Raw genomic sequence first — 22,426 nt, 5'->3', positions numbered from 1 at the left:
CTTTACAGAAAACATCATTGTTGGTCTCAATAGGAATTATTCTTGCTTCCAGAACTCATGTTGTCTGAACAAGGACTTATTGATCTCTTTAAACTCTAATTTAACTAGTCAGCAGGACCGTTTGGTTCTTACCTAATTAGTCCAGGCCAAGGTAAGTAAGGCTGAGTTTTCAACGTCACATTTAGCTCTGCGTCACCTTGCAGCTTTGGTTGCATTTCTGAAAGAGAAACTTGAAAATTAGTGTGCTGAAACTGATGACTGCAAACATTTTTTGTCCAAAATACTTGACTGTACTGTAAGTTTATAGTTGCAGGACTGACAGCAGACTTTAAATTACTTTGCATTCTTTAACATCAGAGCACTGCAGTCGTGGAACAAGTTGGTGACCAGATTTCAGTTGATGGCTTCAAAAATGTTGATTCGATCATGCTACACGGAGGAGTAACCAAGTGCTATCGTCCAACTCCCTCCTCACAGCAGGGGTTCCTGTTGCCTCTGAAAGTCAGGTAAATTTAGGAAATCAATAAAACTTGCAAAAACCAGTTTAATCCCAATAAAACGTGTATAAAAGTTACCACAACATGTGACATGATACCACTGTATCGTAGTACGGTTTCAAAATACTGTCACTTCATTTCAGCAGCGACTTCACTGTGTTGGATGAAGGCCAACAGCAGCTGACTGTGGAATGAAACCAACCAGTAAAAGATCTGAAATCGACCAAAGTTTGTTGACTGAAGTGTGTGTTGTGCCTCCAACAAAGCACTGCTTACGTCACGTGTCAGATTTGAAAGGAGAGGCTGTCAATAAATCATAAAAATAAATACAGATGTCATTAGACAGTTTAATTGGAGACATTTTTTTTGGCCTTCAGTTCATGTTTGGTTTGGAACATTTTGTGTTCAGCAAGAAAAAGGTATCTTGCTCAGCTGGATTCACGAGCTGCTTTGTGAGAAAAGTATACCTTCAAAGGAGACCACGTTGCACCTGCAAGTCAAAGTTCCATTTGACTTTGAAACTGTTGGATGGAATGTTCCATGACACTTGTCCTCAGACGACTTAATGACACAAACTGGATTTAACCTGAATGTTTTGCAAACATACCTGAAAAATGTCTTCACTTGCGTACAGTCTAAACTGATAAAACTAAGGTTTTCGTATCTCCGTCTGGGACAACAGATGTCATGAAATATTCTGTTCTTTGCTTATTACGTTGATACAGATACAGGCAGAATAAAGTTTTGACATAACACATTCCGTTCAGATATAACAACGTGAGCATGGCACCCCCATACAATGACAAATGCAACACTCTTCATCCAATCACATAAACTGTACTGATCCACGCAGCCGGGCAAGGCCTGCCCACCTGTGGGTCAGCCGAGCGCAGGTTTAAAACATAGGCAGGGTGCAATGTCGGGTGGAACGCTGGCTTCAAGACCCCAGCACTGTCATAGTGACTCTTTGTTCAATCTGTGAACACATCTTTTCAATACAACATCTGGTTTTTGAAGTCTGTTTCCTGTCAGTCCCTGAGTCTTCATGTTCGCTCAACACATAAAATTACAGTGAGGAGATCAGAAGATCTCCCCCCCCCAAAACCCCCCAACAAATTCTCATAAACAACACATTTTGATACAAAACTTTTGTCATGATTGATAGGCTGCCTCCAAGGAACTGTCAACACAGGTTTGTAATTGAGGTACTCAGAAAAAAAAATAATTGTCACACATAGGCTGATTGAGGCCGAATGGAGTCAGAATGACACATCCAGCCACAGTCGGGAAGTATTGAGGTGATGTCTGAACATGGACGGACAGCAGTCTCTGAGCAGTCTACATAGCTGGTCCCATTGGCTCGGCTGTCCCGAGTGTGTTGCACAGGTCGAAATGTTCTTGGCGCCGTTGAGATGGGATGCCCATCTAACGGCAGTCTATGTGCAGTTTGTGCACCATCTGATTGCAATCTACATACTCTGATGGCATCATAAGAGCATTTGAAATGATGTGATTGTGGTTGATTGAACTCTGAGATAGATCAGTCACAGCAAAGTCTGCCAGCATGTTGTGCCACGTGTCCATCTCCACTGGACCCTGGCCAGGGAGGAAATGTTTATGTAATCACATGGGAGGTGATGGTCTAGTGGTAAAAGTGTTGGGTTTGAGACCAGAGGACCCTCGGTTCAAATCACAAACTGACTGGAAAATCACTAAGGGCCTTTGGGCAAGGTCTTAATCCCCTAGTTGCTCCCAGTGTGTAGCGAGTACCTTGTATGGCAACACCCTGACATCAGGATCAATGTGTAAAGCACACTGAGCGTCTGATGCAGATGGAAAAGCGCTATATAAATAGAGTCCATTTAACATGTATGTGGCACACATTCATCATGTGCAGTGGGTGTGAACAGCGCGCAATCAAACCAAAAGCACCATGTGCCCCTGCCAATGTGTCGCACTGGGAGCAACTAGGAGATTAAAGACCTTGCCCAAGGACTGGAATTTGAACTGAGGATCTTCTGGTCTCAAGCCCAACGCTTTTTTCACGTTTTCGCAACACGTTCTACATGCCTTTAAGATGATTACCAAGAGATGGTCGAGGCAATCAAGTGCCTGAAACCTGATGCAACAATTTCTTCATAAACGAGATAAAATGGCCAGACTTAAATAAGCACTTACGTCACCCTGCTCAGAGTGCCGCTTTCATTGGACTGACATCTCTGCTATTTTGGCTTTGTGGGATAGGTCACGCCCATAGGTTGAGCTCGCCGGACTACTTTTTCTGCCCTGCTCAGAGTGCCGCCCTTGTTGGAACGACAACATACAGAATGCATCTCTTTGTCCCAGATGTCTTTCAGTGCAGCTTCTTGTTCTGAAGTTAACACCCAACTCTTTCATCGCCAACTGTAAATGGTAATCAAAACATTCCAATCGTGTCTTTCTGAACTCTTCAGCATCAAACTCCATCCTGTCAATGTTTACAATGTGCTTGAGCAATAACAGGTGAAGTTGCTCATAAACGTATATATTTATTACGGCCACTCTTTAAACTTAAGTTATCTTTATAATTTTATTACTGGTGAATTTTAGAATTGATTTTGATGAGATATACGAGGTCTATTAGATAATAAACCGACCCTTTTATTATTTTTTTTAACTATATGGATTTGAATGACGTGCGATTCCACCAATTATGCTTGAACCCTCGTGCGCATGCGTGAGTTTTTTCACGCGTGTCGGTGACGTCATTTCCCTGTAGGCAGGCCTTGAGTGAGATGTGGTCCCGCCCTCTCGGCTGAATTCCTTTGTTTCACACGCTGCTCCAGACGGCGCACGTTGCTTTATCAAAATTTTTTCTGGACCTGAGGGAATATCCGAGTGGACACTATTCGAGAAATTATGCTGGTTTTCGGTGAAAAGTTTAACGGCTGATGAGAGGTTGTGGAGTTTCTTTCGCTTTAAGGACAGCTCACAAAGCGGATCGGCGCGGCGCGGTTGGAGGTGGCATCCATCTGCCTGTTTCGACCTGAAAACATCCTAATTTAAGGCTTAATTCACCCAGGACGTTGTGAGAGAACAGAGAAGATTCAGAAGGGGCCGGCATGAGGATTTTCTGTGGACATTCCACTGTTTAAGGACATTTTGTAATGAAAGACGTGCGCGCAAATTCGCCGAGTCGTTTCCGTGACGACTCGGCAAATCTGTGTGCGCCGCGACAGGAAAAACACCTCTGTGTTGAAAACCATTTGTAAAATTCAGGCGGCTTTTGATGGCTTTCAACAAGTGAGTAACTGAGAAATTGTTTAACAGCTTGGGCATGTTCCAACTTGCCCGTTAAGGTTTCCAACGGAGGTGTTTTTCCTGTCACGACCCCCCGCGGTCGGGTCCGGCCCGACATGCGACTCTGCCCGCACGTTCTTTCATTACAAAATGTCCGTTAACAATGGAATGTCCGAATAAACTCCTCATGCCGACTTCTTCTGAAAGTTCTCAACTAGAAACTGCGAGACGCTGCCGCCTCGAAGCGCAGATCGCCATCAGGCACCGTGGGCCGTCCTTAAAGCGACACTACCAGACCAAAATCTCTCATCAACCGTTAAAGTTTTTACCGAAAACCAGCTGAATTTATCGAATGGTGTCCACTCAGTTGTGCCTTACAGTTTTGAAAAAATTTTGATCAAACAAAGCAGCAGTCTCTGAGCCATTCCTAAACAATGAAAAAAGGACGAGAGGGTGGGCGACTCCTCACTCAAAGACTGCCCACAGGCGAATGACGTAACCGACAGGCGTGAAAAAACTCTCGCATGCCCACGAGGGTTCAAGCATGTCTGACGTAATCACACGTGATTCAAATCCATATGGTTTTTGAAAAAAATAATAAGGTCGGATACTTTTCTAATAGACCTCGTACTCATTATCTTACAAGAATATATCACAATTAACTGGGAACTACTTTTTGCACAGGAATTCATCAAGCACACTGGCCGCAGGTGCGTGCTAACACAGAATACCCAGAAACTGGACAGTTGTTCGGCCATAACGAGAGCATCCACTTTTAGCTTGCCATAAGCTAAGCTAGTGGCGCTCGTGAAAGTGTGCACTTACAGTGCATCCGGAAAGTATTTAGTGCTTCACTTTTTCCAAATTTTGTTATGTTACAGCCTTATTAAAAAAAATGTAGTAAATGTATTTTTCCCCTCAACTTTCTACACACAACACCCCATAATGACAACATAAAAAAATTTTTATTTGATTTTTTTTTTGCAAAGTTTTTTTAAAATAAAAAACTAAGAAATCACATGTACGCAAGTATTCACACCCTTTGCTCGGTACTTGGTTGATGGACCTTTGATAGCAATTACACCATCAAGTTGTCTTCATTATGATGTCACAAGCTTGGTGCACCTATCTTTGGGCAGTGTTGTCCATTTCTCTTTGCAGGCACCGCTCAAGCTCCATCAGGTTGGAAGGGGAGCATCGGTGCACAGACATTTTCTGATCTCTCCAGAGATGCTCAATCGGATTCAGGTGTGGGCTCTGGCTGGGTCACTCAAGGAGTTGTCCTCAAGCCACACCTTTGATATCTTGGCTTTGTGCTTAAGGTCATTGTCCTGCTGAAAGATCAACTATTGGCCCAGTCTGAGGTCAAGAGCACTTTGGAACAGGTTTTCATCCAGGATGTCTCTGTACATTGCTGCATTCATCTTCCCCTGAATCCTGACTGGTCTCCCAGTTCCTGCCGCTGAAAAGCATCCCCATAGCATGATGCTGCCACCACCATGCTTCACCATGCCTGGGTTCCTCCAAATATGACACCTGGCATTCACGCAGAAGAGTTCAATCGTTGTTTTATCGGACCAGAGAATTTTGTTTCTCATGATCTGAGAGTCCTTCAGGTGCCTTTTGGCAAACTGCCGGCAGGCTGCCATGTGTCTTTTTTACTAATGCTGCGTTTACAGATAGACAGGACGCGTTATGATTGTCATATTTGCGTCATTCTTGGCACATTCCTGACATTCTTAACATGACTTAACACATCTGAATAAGTTTCTTAATAGTGCGTGATATTCATGATTTTGGTGGAGCATGTTTTTGGCTGTCAAAAAAAAAAAAAAAATCTTCCATGAATGTCATGCACCATCATTTTGCCTCATGCTGTGGAGGTCGCAACTGAGTGTGTTGATCCAGCTTGATTAGTGGTGATCCTTAATAGAGCATGACAGCGTTCTTCTCTGATGTGCGCACAATTAAACCCTGCTGCACCGCATTCAGTTTCATTGCTGCAGTATGCTGAAGAAGGACAGTGATGCCAAGTCGGCTAAAAGTCTCGTTCCAGTGCTTATCAGCGCGCTCCTGCAGGTGTTCCACCTACTGCTGTTGCATGTGCCTGATGTTTGGGAAAACGAGCGAGATGAGAGCCACGTGGAGCCACACATCTGGCTCGCTCCGTCTCCCCCCCCTCCTCTTCTCTGTGCCACTCCATGGGACAGAGCCCAACTAAGCATGCAGTCACGTTCTTCTGCTGTGGATTTTGAAGAGCAAACTGGAGCGATCTGAATTGTTCAGTAGCTGATGGTAGGATGAATATGGGTGTGTGTGTGTCTGTGTGTGGAGACAAGTCGCCTCATTCACTACGTGACAGAACGTAACGATGCAATGTTACACGCAACAGCACAGAACATTATTCTTGACCATGCGTAATGGTTCCTGAGAATTCCCCAGCAACACGTGCCATTAATCGTAATGCGTGGTAACAGGTTGCAGCAGTTCCTGAGGACACCTGATGCCTCTGCCTCAAATCTTCACCTTTGTGATCAGTGGCTAAGAATGTATACTTCGTGGCATTCATCACTTCTTGTCGTTATGTGTAAATGCAGCATAAGGAGTGGCTTCCATCTGGCCACTCTACCATACAGGCCTGATTGGTGGATTGCTGTAGAGATGGTTGTCTTTCTGGAAGGTTCTCCTCTCTCCACAGAGGAACTCTGAAAGAGTGACCATTAGGTTCTTGGTCACCTCCCTCACTAAGGTCCTTCTCCTTTGATAGCTCAGTTTAGATGGGCGGCCAGCTCTAGTAAGAGTGCTAGTGGATCTGAACTTCTTCCATTTACAGATGATGGAAGCCACTGTACTCATTGGGACCTTCAAAGCAGCAAAAATGTTTCTGTACCCTTCCCGAGATTTGTGCCTTGAGACAGTCCCGTCTGGGAGGTCTATAGACAATTCCTTTGACTTCATGCTTGGTTTGTGCTCTGACATGCACTGTCAACTGTGGGACCTTACATGTAGACAGGGCATGTTCAATCAACTGAATTTACCCCAGGTGGATTCCAATTAAGCTGCAGAAACATCTCAAGGATGATCAGTGGAAACAGGATGCACCTGAGCACAATTTTGAGCTTCATGGTAAAATAGTATTTGTATTGTGAAAGTTTGCAGCTTTACAATTGGTATGTGGTGTATTGAGTCACATTTTCAAAAGGAACCTTCCTCTAGTCTTCTCCAATATACCACCAAGAAATGGTTTCAATCAGACAAGATGTTCTTCAGTTAGTGTGCAGAAACCAAGGGTTTACACACTGATGGCCGAATGGGTGTGGTAAAAATATAATGCCCCCCTGAACAACTTGGTTGAGCAGGATGTTAATGAACCAAGGCTCAGCAGCTTCCACTTCCGTTATGGACAATATAGTCAAGTTGAAAGTTCTGAAGGATGGATGACGAAAGCCATCATTCAACGTTCACAACAAGACCCGATGGACGGATGGATCTGACGAAATGGGAGCAGTCTATAAAAACACCAGGGACTGTTGCAGAGCAAGAGCTCAGTGAAATACACGAGTCAGAGTAACACAGATAGATTATAGAATCAGAATCAGAAGAAGTTTATTGCCATTGCCAGTGAACAGGATTCACAGACTAGGAATTTGCTTTGGTACAATGGTGCAACATTAAGAAGAGATAAAATGTTAAGATAAAATATATGTGTCAAAATAAGATAAAATATAAGATTTAAAAAGATACGAAATATGAAAGGCTGTGTGCAACAGAAAAACAGAGAAACCGATAAAACAGTGCAGTGGGAGGAGTGCAATTAAAAACCAAAGTACATTGTCTAAAGTGACCCGTGATAAAATGATAAAGTGACAGAGTTAAGCTTAAGGTGACTGAGTTATGAGGAGTTCATGAGTCTAACGGCAGAGGGGAAGAAACTGTTCTTATGGCGGGAGGTTCTGGTCCGGATGGACCGTAGCCTCCTGCCCGAGGGGAGTGGTTTGAATAGACCGTGAGCAGGGTGAGAAGGGTCAGCTGTGATCCGACCTGCTCGGCCCAGAGTCCTGGAGACGTGCAGGTCGTGGAGAGATGGAAGGCTACAGCCGATCACCTTCTCAGCAGAGGCCACAATGCACTGCAGTCTGTGTCTGTCCCTGGCTGTGGCCCCGGCGTACCACACTGATGGAGGAGCAGAGGATGGACTCGATGATGGCCGTGTAGAACTGCACCATCAGCTGGACAGGCAGCTTGGCCTTCTTCAGCTGCCGCAGGAAGTACATCCTCTGCTGGGCCTTCTTGATGAGGGAGCTGATGGTTGACTCCCACTTGAGGTCCTGGGTGATGGTGGTGCCAAGGAAGCGGTGACAGACCACAGTGGTGATGGGGCTGTTGGTGAGGGCGAGGGAGGGCGTGGGGGCTGTGGCTTTCCTGAAGTCCACGATCATCTCCACTGTTTTCTGGGCGTTGAGCTCCAAGTTGTTGCTGCTGCACCAGGTCACCAGCCGGTCCACCTCCCTCCTGTAGGCAGACTCATCCCCATCCGAAATGAGTCAGATGAGGGTGGTGTCGTCCGCAAACTTGATGAGCTTTACGGAGTCGTGGCTGGAGGTGCAGCAGTTAGTGTACAGGGAGAAGAGCAGAGGGGAAAGTACACAGCCCTGTGGAGATCCTGTGCTGAGAACCCGAGTGTTTGAGACATTTTTTCCCAGCCTCACACGCTGACTCCGGTCCATCAGGAAGTCTGTGATCCACCTGTAGGTGGAGTCGGGCACGTAGAGCAGAGAAAGCTTGTCCTGGAGCAAAGCTGGAAGGATGGTATTGAATGCAGAGCTGAAGTCCACAAACAGGATCCTAGCATAGGTTCCTGGGGAGTCCAGGTGCTGCAGGATGGAGTGCAGGGCCAGGTTTATGGCATCATCTACAGACCTGTTGGCTCTGTAGGCAAACTGCAGGGGGTCCAGGAGGGGGTCGGTGATGGACTTCAGGTGGGATAAAACCAGGCGTTCGAAGGTCTTCATGACTACAGACGTGAGAGCCACAGGACAGTAGTCATTAAGTCCAGTGATGCGTGGTTTCTTGGGGACTGGAACTATGATTGAGGACTTGAAACAGACTGGAACATGGCATGACTCCAGGGAGGTGTTGAAGATCCCCGTGAAGACTGGGGCCAGCTCATCTGCACAGTGTCTGCTCTGATGTGCTATACACCTGGATCACAACAAAAAAAAGCTCAGATTCTGGATCCGAGCCCATTTCTGCTACACAAACACCCAATCTCACACCAACACGCTCACTCCAGATGACGTTTGTGACAAGAAAATCTGCAAACCTGAGGAACGATCAGAAAATACATATACAACCCCTGGCAATAATTATGGAATCACTGGCCTCGGAGGATGTTCATTCAGTTGTTTAATTTTGTAGAAAAAAAGCAGATCACAGACATGACACAAAACTAAAGTCATTTCAAATGGCAACTTTCTGGCTTTAAGAAACACTATAAGAAATCAGGAAAAAAAATTGTGGCAGTCAGTAACGGTTACTTTTTTAGACCAAGCAGAGGGGAAAAAATATGGAATCACTCAATTCTGAGGAATAAATTATGGAATCACCCCGTAAATTTTCATCCCCAAAACTAACACCTGCATCAAATCAGATCTGCTCGTTAGTCTGCATCTAAAAAGGAGTGATCACACCTTGGAGAGTTGTTGCACCAAGTGGACTGACATGAATCATGGCTCCAACACGAGAGATGTCAATTGAAACAAAGGAGAGGATTATCAAACTCTTAAAAGAGGGTAAATCATCACGCAATGTAGCAAAAGATGTTGGTTGTTCACAGTCAGCGGTGTCTAAACTCTGGACCAAATACAAACAACATGGGAAGGTTGTTAAAGGCAAACATACTGGTAGACCAAGGAAGACATCAAAGCGTCAAGACAGAAAACTTAAAGCAATATGTCTCAAAAATCGAAAATGCACAACAAAACAAATAAGGAACGAATGGGAGGAAACTGGAGTCAACGTCTGTGACCGAACTGTAAGAAATCGCCTAAAGGAAATGGGATTTACATACAGAAAAGCTAAACGAAAGCCATCACTAACACCTAAACAGAAAAAAACAAGGTTACAATGGGCTAAGGAAAAGCAATCACGGACTGTGGATGACTGGATGAAAGTCATATTCAGTGATGAATCTCAAATCTGCATTGGGCAAGGTGATGATGCTGGAACTTTTGTTTGGTGCCTTTCCAATGAGATTTATAAAGATGACTGCCTGAAGAGAACATGTAAATTTCCACAGTCATTGATGATATGGGGCTGCATGTCAGGTAAAGGCACTGGGGAGATGGCTGTCATTACATCATCAATAAATGCACAAGTTTACGTTGATATTTTGGACAATTGAAAGGATGTTTGGGGATGATGAAATCATTTTTCAAGATGATAATGCATCTTGCCATAGAACAAAACTGTGAAAACATTCCTTGCAAAAAGACACATAGGGTCAATGTCATGGCCTGCAAATAGTCTGGATCTTAATCCAATTGAAAATCTTTGGTGGAAGTTGAAGAAAATGGTCCATGACAAGGCTCCAACCTACAAAGCTGATCTGGCAACAGCAATCAGAGAAAGCTGGAGCCAGATTGATGAAGAGTACTGTTTGTCACTCATTAAGTCCATGCCTCAGAGACTGCAAGCTGTTATAAAAGCCAGAGGTGGTGCAACAAAATACTAGTGATGTGTTGGAACGTTCTTTTGTTTTTCATGATTCCATAATTTATTCCTCAGAACTGAGTGATTCCATATTTTTTTCCTCTGCTTGGTCTAAAAAAGTAACCGTTACTGTCACAATTTTTTTTTCCTGATTTCTTATAGTGTTTCTTAAAGCCAGAAAGTTGCCATTTGAATGACTTTAGTTTTGTGTCATGTCTGTGATCTGCTTTTTTTTCTACAAAATTAAACAACTGAATGAACATCCTCCGAGGCCGGTGATTCCATAATTTTTGCCAGGGGTTGTAGATAACTGACACCTGTCATGGATTTGTTCACCTGGTGGAGTTTTTAATGCCAAAGAAAAGTGGACATGATGATTTTTAATATTTTACCTCTGGCTGCTAGGTGACAGTAGTGTTTCATTAGATTAGCATTAGCAGGAAAAGACGAGGTTTCAGATGTTTCCTGAAACAGTTCATTTAAAGAGAACAAGACAACTTCTAACCAAAAACTGCACCACATCATTATCACCACGTCACCTGATGTAATAGTTTGATATATAATAATAATAATAAATAGGCTATAAATACACCATACACCCCCCCCACACACACACACACACACACTTTTCCTTCTTAAAAAATACAATAAGTGTTATTGTGACTGGAACGGATTCAGCACATGACAGAAAATAAACTTTATTTGTGGAATGGAACGACGCGGCAGCCATCTTGGATTTTGGAGACCAAATAAATAGATAAATAAAATAAATACATTTTCCTTTAACCCAAACAAATATATATTCCACTATTAATATTTCAAAGAAGAAACCCAACAATAAAAAATACAGAAACCAGAGCATACTAAAACTTTATGCAGCAGAATGTGCAGGTGGGGGGCGCTGTTTCATCAATGTCCAAAGGCCATATAAATCAGAGCAGATATAACAATGTTAAATTAGCCTGGATATCAGAACGGATCAAGCATGAACTCTTCTTTGACCCGACTCATGACCAATATCACATCTCTGTGCAAACTGACAAAAAACAAATCAACAAAGCAAAAAAAAAAAAAAAAGCCTTTTCAGCTCTTCTTTACCTTAAATGAAGTATTCACTTGTTCATTTTTTGCTGATTATCTAGGTCCGGTCTCAGTGACTGTAGACCAAGCAGCTCATCCCACACTTCCCCATCCTTGCCCGAGTCCTGTAACTCAAATAAATGAATTAGAAACTATAAAATCCCAAAAAGGAATAAAGGAGCCACAACATGTTAATTTGACAGGAAAAAGTGTAAAAGGATTAGTTTTTCCTCATCTGTGTTGCTCAGTGGGGTTGGGAATTGGCTTGACCTTTACCCTTAAGCGCCTTGGAACAATATATGTTGTGATATGATGCTTTATAAATCAATTTAACTTAGTTTTACTATTTGTGAAAAGTAAGAAGTTGAGGATAAGGAAAAAAAAATGCAAGCCAAAAAACAAAACAAACAAACAAACAAACAAAAAAAAAAAAACCCATCAGCTGTGATTGATTTCTGATCAGCAGCTAGTTCAAAGACAGTTCGACAAGATGAGTTCATGGACAGCTGGATGAGGGATTTAAACCTAAGACACATCTCTGCAGGTGAAATAAAGAATTTATGTCATTACAGCCACCGGGGGGACCTTATTGTTCTCATGCTGGTCCCATATATCAGGAGACATCTAAATAAATTGTTTTTTTGTTTGTTTGTTTTTTTGCAAATAAATAAATAATAATAAAAAATTATCAGAAAGTCAGTCACCAGAGGGAGCTGTTTTGTAAAGACTAGATAAGGATATAAGTCATGCAGAGGTAAATGCACTCTATGACAACACAAACAATTAAACCACTTCTTTCTTCATTTTAGTTTCTTCACACCAGTATAAAAACTGAGTTTTCACCATGTGTTAGAGCAAACATGCAATTATTTTTTCATCATGTGTGGACAAAATCAGGCTGTTCCTAGGCTTAACTTACAAACAATAAATACTATCATCTAGTAACTCTCTAAATTAAAAGGGAATATAATGAGGACAAACTTGTTCAAGTTTGGTTAACTTTGATGCACCAGATCAACACAAAAAGACACTTTGTTTTTCTTATTCAGTACATGACAGACATAAGTACAACATGTGGGATGTTGGAGAGATACAGAAGTTGCCCCAGTGTTGTTTGAGTTAAGGTGGAAACTTACCAAACCGCCTCAGCAAGCATGTAGGCAACAGTTTTAAGAACTTAAAGACCATCCTCAGGTTACATGTAGCCTGAAATGTGTGTTTGTCAGTTTCTTTCATTTCCAAACATGTGGTCTGGTGGTCACCCAAGGCCTCTGCAGCTTGTTCTGATTTTCTTCAGACAATGATTGCCAGCACAGCCGTCTAACCATTTGTGGTTTCGAAAGAGGGCAATGTCTTATGTTTTCCATGTATGAGAAACTAAGGTGACCTTGATTCCTGGAAACAAACGTCACATCACAGCGTCAATAATGTTTGGTTTCAGAAAAGATTAAAAAGTAAGTCCCTTCGGCTGCTCCCTTGTTTGCACTCGGGGTCGCCACAGCAAATCCAAGGTGGATCTGCATGTTGAACTGGCACAGGTTTTACGCCGGATGCCCTTCCTGACGCAACTCCACATTACATGGAGAAATGTGGCAGGGGTGGGATTTGAACCTGGAACCTTCTGCACTGAAACCAAGCGCATTAACCACTTGGTTTCAGAAAAGATTAAAAAGCAAAATCTTGTATGTTAACAATGTGTAGCAATATATATATATATATATATATATATATATATAATTACATTTAACTTACAGGAAAAAAAACAACAATCATAAACAGATTTTTAAAAATCATGGTGAAAATATTGGTCATTATCTCTAATTAATTGTATTGTGAGGTGGAAGCCATTTAAAGGGACGGAGCCAGGAATTTTTAACTACGTTTCAAGCATTTATGAAATGTAACTTCCATTAAACACAGTGAAACTGTTCAAATAGTACGTTTCTTAAAAAAAAAAAAAAAAAAAAAAAAAAAAAAAATCTGAAAAATGAGGAATATTTAAGATTTTTTTTGTTGCTAGTTTTACTTCAATGCATTTATATTTGCTTTTGAATCAATGTTTAAATTCAAATCATCCCCCCTGAGCTTCACACAAGGCTGCTGTTTCGCAGAAAACACAACACAAGCAATCACTTCCCATTTCCAACCACAAAAAGGCCACCACTTCCTGGTGCGCCTGTGACAAGCACGCCCACCACAAACATTCGGTGTCCTGAATCACGCCAACGTTTCATCCTCATGATGAAACAAAATGTTCCATTAAAAGTTTGTGTGACCCCCCCATTTTAAAGATATACGCTTAAACACCTTATAACCTCAGTGGGCCGTTCCTTCACAATTAGGCAAAGGTCAAGGTCAAATCAGAGGACTTAACCTCAAGTAACACTCTCAAACCTCTGCACAACCCTGCAGGAAGGACTTTCTGTGAATTTAGATGCAAAAGAATAAGAAACGAAGAGAGGTGGTTGAGTGAGGTGCACAATGAATGGGAGAGAGAGAGAGGGATGGATTCTGGATAAAAAAAACAAACTACTAAATCAGAAAAATTGTGGTGTAAACACATACACAGTTAGATTAGGTATAACTTTATTAATCCCTTGGGAAGACTCCCTCAGGGAAATTGAGGTTCCAGCAGCATTGTATAGCAGTACACAGGGTAAGAAGCACACAGAGTATCAAAAGTAAAAATAATTTGCAAAATGTAAATACAAACACCAAAAATACTGATCGCTACTGCCTTACTGGCTACTACTGTTACTCTCCTTCCTGTTCCCTGTCTTCCTGTTGCTCCCCCCAATTGAGGAGTTGTAGCCTGATGGCCTGAGGGATAAAAAACATTTTTCAGACCAGTGATGATAGATGATTATGTTGTGTAATACTGATAACATTTAACAGATAAGGTTTAGAAGGATAAAGTATATACTCTTCTTGCGCTTACTAGTTCATACCATTTAGAAAAACACACCTGATATATTCAAAAGTATACAAAAAAAAAAAAAAAAAAAGCTGTGTGCAAAATGTATGCTGCTTTTTAAAAATGCCATAGGGTGAAAATTTAAGTAAAGAACTTCATTTTAAGATGAATACAAACCAGTGTAAATCGAAGCTGTTCCGGTGTTTTTGATGACTGTGGATTTTGTAAAATAAAAATTGTGGGTTTGAGATGATTTTTTGTGACTTTTGTGGACATCTTTTAGAAGATCTTTCTGAAGAACTGAGCACAACTAAAACACTTAGACTCTCGTCTGGTGATCAAGGACTCTGTCCATAGTCTCCACGACAAAATTAACCGTTGTTTTAAGGTTGCTTAGCAGCAGTTATGGTCTTTTCTTTCTTCCTTCTCTCTCAACGTGTTTTGAAGTTACATGTTGCTTAAAATGACAGTTTGAATGTCTGTTTCTTGCATTTCCAAAGCTGGGGTCTGCATGGTGACCTCCGCTGCACTTTTTGAGGATTCACAAAGAGAAACACTGCACAGATTCCTCTCAGGTTTTTTTCAGTCTTTGTTGGTCGTCAGCTGAGTAGAAACAGAATTTAGCTGAGTGAATCCGGATCACCAGGACAGGACATGAGGCTAATGAGTTTCCGCTACTTCCATGATGACATCATCGCTGTTTCTTCTCTTTGTGACCACTAGAGCTGCTGCGACAAAGAGGAAAAATTTAATTAGTTGACAAAGTTACACAACATCTATAATCACAATTCTATTTTAATTTTTTTTTTTTTTTTTCAAAATTTTGGAAATAAACCATATCAAATTAAATAATTTGTCCGGTTGCCAACAAAACTTGATATACGGATGAAGATGAACCCTGGAATTAGTTAGAGCAAGTCATTGGAGTCAAAGTTTGAAATAATTCAAGGTCCATCTAGCTTGTCACACATGTGAAAGTGGATTCTGGAAGAGCTCAGTCAGGCCAGATCAAATTTGGTAAAGGTCAATCATTGGGGACAAAAGTCATGTCTGTTTGTTTATTGACCTCCTCCCAGGACTTTTCTCCGACTTCTACTAAACTTTTATTTTATTTTATTTTTGGCATTAATTAAAATCATCCCGTCTCTTATTTCTTGTCATAACTTCACACTGGCGGGTATTGATTTCTGTAAGAGTTGGTTATTTATAATTTTTGTGTCAACTATGAACTGCAAATTGTAGGTAGTGGTGTCTCAAGAGACCTGCTGTCGTTGAAGAGAAGCAGTTAATCGTCAGCATATGTGAGGATCTACAATGAAACAGGACTGGCTGATGAGACACTTTTTGGTGGTTTTCTACCTCTCTTCCGGTCCCTGTAGATGAGTCCCAGTAGAACAGTGGACAGGAGGTACGGCATTCCTGCTGCCAGGTGACACACTACTCTGGAGATGGAAACTGAATATGGTGCTTCAGCTGAAGATGGGAGTGAAGCTGTAAATGAATCTCTTATTCACTAATCAGAAAGTTTGTCCTCACTTCCTTACTAATGTTTTATAGATTCATTTGGTCACCTTTGACAAAGAGCCGACTGGCCGTTGACTGCTTGGATCCTGCGATGCTACATTTATAAAGTCCTTCATCGGATTTGGAAACACTGCGGATGGTCATGTTTCCTGAAGAGCTGCTCCCGATGAGGCCTCCATCTTTATAGAACTGAAACATCTTGTAGTGGGGCGAGTTGGACTCGGCTCTGCAGCGCAGATCACTTTGTGTCCCTCTAACACCGGAGGGCAGGACTCTCCAAGATCACAGAACGATCTCAAGAAAAGTCAAAGTTGTGATTACTTATGGTTTAAACCATCAACTAGGCAACACCTACTTCCATGCTGATAACAAAACGTTACTGTAAGTTACACAACGTCAACAAGGTTATGGTTCAGTGCATTTATGTAGACTACATGCACAAAATTAGCTTTAGCGATGTGTCTTCTGTGGTGAACACTAAAGACAAGTCTCTGAACAGAAGATACCAAGATTCATCATCAACCATCATCTGATGGTCGTGGCTACAAAAACCTGCTCTGTGGCTACTAAATATCCAGTTCTGGCCACCAACATTCACAAACAACTTCAACTTAAGTATTTTGTCTTTTTGTTGAAAATGCACCCCCCCCCAAAAAAAACAGTAATTATAGGCTACTGTTTGCAAACACTTTTGTGGAAACACTGCACACAGTGTGGACTACCTTCTACTAGCTACTAATATCTAGCCTACTTAAGTGTGGATTTACTAAGCTAACTGCAATGACCAATGGTCAAGGAAAAAAAAAGAAAGTACATAAAATGGTCTTTTCTGCATTGACTTTTACATTTAGGCCTCCAAAAATGTACTTTGGCCACCAAATTTAGGATTCTGGTGGCCACTGGGCCTAAGAAAACATTGTCTATCTCCAAATACACTTTTTTTTTGTCACTAGATAATATGAAAACATTCACATCAAGAGTTAATTATTTAATACTCGACTGTAACTATGCTAGCCAGCTAGCTAGCCGTCTAGCCTAGCCCAGTCACCATGACAACCTTTGATGCTTATTTGTTGAGCTAATTAGTCATTTTCTTACATGTCTTTGCCCAATAAGTCATTTAAGATTGACTACAAGTGTTTCTGGTGTCATGTACAGTACCAGAGACAGTGATGTTGACAGCGTTGCTGCGCTGGCCGTCCACAGACTCACACCAGTACACGCCGCTGTCAGACGGGTACATGTCTTTGATGGTACAGCCAGAACCCGAGAGGACGGAGCCCCAGCCGGACCCACAGGGTCTGACCCCGCTGTCTGTTCTCCTCTTCACCTTCCAACCGGTGGAGTTCAGAGGATCATCACAGCTCAGAGAAATGGAGTCATACCTGAAGAACTGGGAACTATCAGGACTGATCTGAAGACAGGCTGAAGGGAGGAGGAGAAGGAAGAAAAGAATGCAAGTAGGTGAAGAAAGGAAGGGATGGAGGAAGTAAGAGGACAGAGAGAGCAAGGAAGAAGATAGGAGAGGAACAAAGGAGACAAGAGAGGGACGAGTGGACAAAAGAGAGCAGGAGAATGAAGAAAGGAAGGAAATGAGGGAGGAGAGAGAAAGAGGACAGAAACCAAGGAAGGAGACAAGAGGAGAGGGATGAGTGGACTAAGGAGAACAGGGGAAGGAAGGAAGAAAGGAAAGAAGGAGTAGGAAGTAGGAGTAGGAAAGAGGAAGGAAAGGAAGAAGGGAAGGAGACAAGAAGAGAGGGACAAGTGGACTAAGAAGGAGAGCGAGGGAAGGAAAGAAGAGGAGAGAGTAAGGGGACAACAGGAGAGATGGGTGGATCAAGAAGAATAGGAAAAAAGGAAAGGATGAAGAAGGGAGCAAGAGAACAAAGAAAGAACCAAGTCAGCAGAAAGAAGGAAGGAAGGAGAGGAAAATGGATGAAGGAGATTAAGGGGAAAGGAACAGTGGAAAAAGGATCAACAAAAGAAGGAAAGAAGTAAAAATGACAGAACGAAACAGGAAGGGGGAAAAAAAAAATCAGACAAGGGAGAACGAATGAAGGAAAGATGCGAAAAAATACAGAGAAGGTGACAGAAAATAAGGCAAATATAATAGTACAATAGTGGGGCAAAAGGATAGAAGAAAAGAAAAAACTTAAAGAATGGGGGGAATAAAGTGACTGGAAAAGAAGACAAAATTGAAGTGACAGAATAATGCGAAATAAGGAAGAAACATTAAAAAGGAAGTGAGGAGGAAACTTAAAAATAAAAATATGGAAAAAAACAGACAGCATGAGGTGAAAAAACAGGCAGAAAGAAAATAGAACAAAAAGTAAACAGATCAGTACTTTAAAAAAAAAAAAAAGACGTTTAATCTTTAACAAGAAGCTGAGCTGAAAAAAGTACAAAAACACTCACACAGCAGCAGACAGTAAGGTGTCATCGCCATCGTCTTCCTGCACAAACTGACACCGCAGGCAGGATGGAGCTTCGGTGGTCGTGAAGTGCAAAACAACTTCTTTCGTTTTTCTATTTCACACAAATTTCTCTTTTGCTCTGACAGAAAACATTCTGGATGAGCAGTAATATTGTGGAGTGGAAGAACATTGTGATTAAAAATTTCTCTTATTGCACATTCCTGTTTGTGAAACATATCTTGTATATTTATGGCTTGGTAGTGACCAATATACCTCCTCTGTATGATTATATCCACATATCCTTTTACAAATCAGCAGTTATCAACTTTACTCACTTCTTTTAGCTGTGATGTGTTGTAACTAGTTTGATAATTATTGTCAATCAATGCTGCTATGTTGCCGATATTCACCACCGTGTGTTTGTGGAGTAGCGAAATTGTGAACTGTGATTGTTTACACATGCTTTTTTAACTCTTAAAGTTACATTACACTACGACGGAGTTTTAGGGACACATTGTTTTTTTTTTTTTTTTTGGACTTCGAGAATAAAGTCGTAGTATTACGACTTTATTCTCGAGGTCTTAAATAAATTCAATGTGGCCCTAAAACGCCGCCTTTTTTTTTCCTCTTTTTTGCATTTTGAATCTGTTGTGCATTTAATACTTTAACTTGTCATTTTTAAGTCCACCTGCACATCTCCACAAAGTCCAACGGGGATTTTTCCTGTGTATGGCGGTCATACACGGTTGCAGGTAAAACATTGTATATTAACGTGTTTTGCACTCAAGGGCCACTTAGCAGGGATTGTGTGTAAAGTTAATTACATTTAATCACTCATATACATTTATGGGAGTTCTTTCTTAAACCAATCACATGCAGTTATTTAAACTGTACAAAACAAATGACGAGAATAAAACTTGAAATATTCAAAAGATGATTTTATTGTCACGCAGCAGAAACAAAATCCATTAAAAAACAAAGCAAAATTGTAATACCATAATTTGTATAAAATTGCATGAAAAAACATCTCACTATAAAACATTCCGGGTAAATCTGAAACACCACAGAAGTGAGCTAAATATTATGGACAGGTTACAGTACAGAAAATATTTTGTTACAGAGACACTTTTTTTTTTAACAAATTGTTTTGTAAGACGTTTCAGACTCTGCCCCCTTTTTTTTTTACTTTTTCACCGTGCTCCAACGCCTAAAGAAGACCTCTAACGGTCGAAGCATCGCGACGGAGCTCTTTTATCAGCTAACCTTCATCAGCGTTGGCAAGCTAACTAGCTTGCTAACGCTTTCGTTTTTATTTTTTAGCACTGTTGTCGTGCTGCTCCACAGCCTGCCTAGTGGATTTTTATTTTATTTTACCACTGTTGTCGTGCGTTACCTGTGCTGCTCCACAGCCTGTCCAGTGGATTTTTATTTTGTTTTTTACCACTGTTGTCGTGTGTTACCTGTGCTGCTCCACAGCCTGTCCAGTGGATTTTTATTTTATTTTTTAGCACTGTTGTCGTGCGTTACCTGTGCTGTTCCACAGCCTGTCCAGTGGATTTTTATTTTATTTTTTGGCGCTGTTGTCGTGCGTTGCCTGTGCTGCTCCACAGCCTGTCCAGTGGATTTTTATTTTATTTTTTAGCACTGTTGTCGTGCGTTACCTGTGCTGTTCCACAGCCTGTCCAGTGGATTTTTATTTTATTTTTTGGCGCTGTTGTCGTGCGTTGCCTGTGCTGCTCCACAGCCTGTCCAGTGGATTTTTATTTTATTTTTTACCACTGTTGTCGTGCGTTACCTGTGCTGCTCCACAGCCTGTCCAGTGGATTTTTATTTTATTTTTTGGCGCTGTTGTCGTGCGTTACCTGTGCTGCTCCACAGCCTGTCCAGTGGATTTTTATTTTATGGCGCTGTTGTCGTGCGTTGCCTGTGCTGCTCCACAGCCTGTCCAGTGGATTTTTATTTTTTTTTTTTAGCACTGTTGTCGTGCGTTACCTGTGCTGCTCCACAGCCTGTCCAGTGGATTTTTATTTTATTTTTTACCACTGTTGTCGTGCGTTACCTGTGCTGCTCCACAGCCTGTTCAGTGGATTTTTATTTTATTTTTTGGCGCTGTTGTCGTGCGTTGCCTGTGCTGCTCCACAGCCTGTCCAGTGGATTTTTATTTTATTTTTTACCACTGTTGTCGTGTGTTACCTGTGCTGCTCCACAGCCTGTCCAGTGGATTTTTATTTTATTTTAGCACTGTTGTCGTGTGTTACCTGTGCTGCTCCACAGCCTGTCCAGTGGATTTTTATTTTATTTTTTACCACTGTTGTCGTGTGTTACCTGTGCTGCTCCACAGCCTGTCCAGTGGATTTTTGTTTTGTTTTTTGGCACTGTTGTCGTGTGTTACCTGTGCTGCTCCACAGCCTGTCCAGTGGATTTTATTTTATTTTTTACCACTGTTGTCGTGTGTTACCTGTGCTGCTCCACAGCCTGTTCAGTGGATTTTTGTTTTGTTTTTTGGCACTGTTGTCGTGTGTTACCTGTGCTGCTCCGCAGCCTGTCCAGTGGATTTTTATTTTATTATTTTATTTTTTAGCACTGTTGTCGTGCGTTACCTGTGCTGCTCCACAGCCTGTCCAGTGGATTTTTATTTTATTTTTTAGCACTGTTGTCGTGCCTTACCTGTGCTGCTCCACAGCCTGTCCAGTGGATTTTTATTTTATTTTTTACCACTGTTGTCGTGCCTTACCTGTGCTGCTCCACAGCCTGTCCAGTGGATTTTATTTTGTTTTAGCACTGTTGTCGTGCGTTACCTGTGCTGCTCCACAGCCTGTCTAGTGGATTTTTATTTTGTTTTAGCACTGTTGTCGTGCGTTACCTGTGCTGCTCCACAGCCTGTCCAGTGGATTTTTATTTTGTTTTAGCACTGTTGTCGTGCGTTACCTGTGCTGCTCCACAGCCTGTCTAGTGGATTTTTATTTTGTTTTAGCACTGTTGCTGTGCATTACCTGTGCTGCTCCACAGCCTGTCTAGTGGATTTTTATTTTGTTTTAGCACTGTTGTCGTGCGTTACCTGTGCTGCTCCACAGCCTGTCCAGTGGATTTTTATTTTGTTTTAGCACTGTTGTCGTGCGTTACCTGTGCTGCTCCACAGCCTGTCTAGTGGATTTTTATTTTGTTTTAGCACTGTTGCTGTGCGTTACCTGTGCTGCTCCACAGCCTGTCCAGTGGATTTTTATTTTATTTTAGCACTGTTGTCGTGCGTTACCTGTGCTGCTCCACAGCCTGTCTAGTGGATTTTTATTTTGTTTTAGCACTGTTGTTGTGCGTTACCTGTGCTGCTCCACAGCCTGTCTAGTGGATTTCTATTTTGTTTTAGCACTGTTGTTGTGCGTTACCTGTGCTGCTCCACAGCCTGTCTAGTGGATTTTTATTTTGTTTTAGCACTGTTGTTGTGCGTTACCGGTGCTGCTCCACAGCCTGTCTAGTGGATTTTTATTTTGTTTTAGCACTGTTGTCGTGCGTTGCCTGTGCTGCTCCACAGCCTGTCCAGTGGATTTTTATTTTATTTTTTAGCACTGTTGTGCGTTACCTGTGCTGCTCCACAGCCTGTCCAGTGGATTTTTATTTTTATTTTATTTTTTAGCACTGTTGTGCGTTACCTGTGCTGCTCCACAGCCTGTCTAGTGGATTTTTATTTTATTTTAGCACTGTTGTCGTGCGTTACCTGTGCTGCTCCACAGCCTGTCTAGTGGATTTTTATTTTGTTTTAGCACTGTTGTCGTGCGTTGCCTGTGCTGCTCCACAGCCTGTCCAGTGGATTTTTATTTTATTTTATTTTTTAGCACTGTTGTTGTGCGTTACCTGTGCTGCTCCACAGCCTGTCTAGTGGATTTTTATTTTATTTTAGCACTGTTGTCGTGCGTTACCTGTGCTGCTCCACAGCCTGTCTAGTGTCGGATTCCCTGTTTGGGAATCCGCTAGCTTAGCGTAGCTACTAGCTCTTAGCCGTTTTAGCATGG

At 41.8% G+C, this 22,426-nt stretch overlaps 2 protein-coding genes across 2 annotated transcripts in view; both read right to left on the bottom strand.

The window, feature by feature from the left end:
- Nucleotides 1-12,723, bottom strand: part of LOC117505423 (alpha-tectorin-like) — a 46,388-nt gene extending 33,665 nt beyond the window's left edge. The window contains 1 exon segment of the mRNA XM_034165068.1: nucleotides 12,704-12,723. Coding sequence (XP_034020959.1) covers nucleotides 12,704-12,723 — 20 coding nt within the window.
- Nucleotides 12,724-14,208: 1,485 nt separating this feature from the next.
- LOC117505492 (low affinity immunoglobulin gamma Fc region receptor II-b-like) lies at nucleotides 14,209-18,455 on the bottom strand. Its single transcript, XM_034165170.1, is given in 6 exon segments — nucleotides 14,209-15,209; nucleotides 15,841-15,972; nucleotides 16,053-16,264; nucleotides 16,266-16,299; nucleotides 17,167-17,430; nucleotides 18,421-18,455. Coding segments are annotated over 6 exon segments (741 nt in total). The 5' UTR covers nucleotides 18,452-18,455; the 3' UTR covers nucleotides 14,209-15,141.
- Nucleotides 18,456-22,426: the final 3,971 nt, after the last annotated feature.

Source organism: Thalassophryne amazonica, chromosome 23 (genome assembly GCF_902500255.1).
Source record: "Thalassophryne amazonica chromosome 23, fThaAma1.1, whole genome shotgun sequence".
NCBI classification, from domain to species: domain Eukaryota; kingdom Metazoa; phylum Chordata; class Actinopteri; order Batrachoidiformes; family Batrachoididae; genus Thalassophryne; species Thalassophryne amazonica.
The sequence above is the reverse complement of the archived record's forward strand: the minus strand, read 5'-3'. Positions and strand labels throughout refer to the sequence as shown.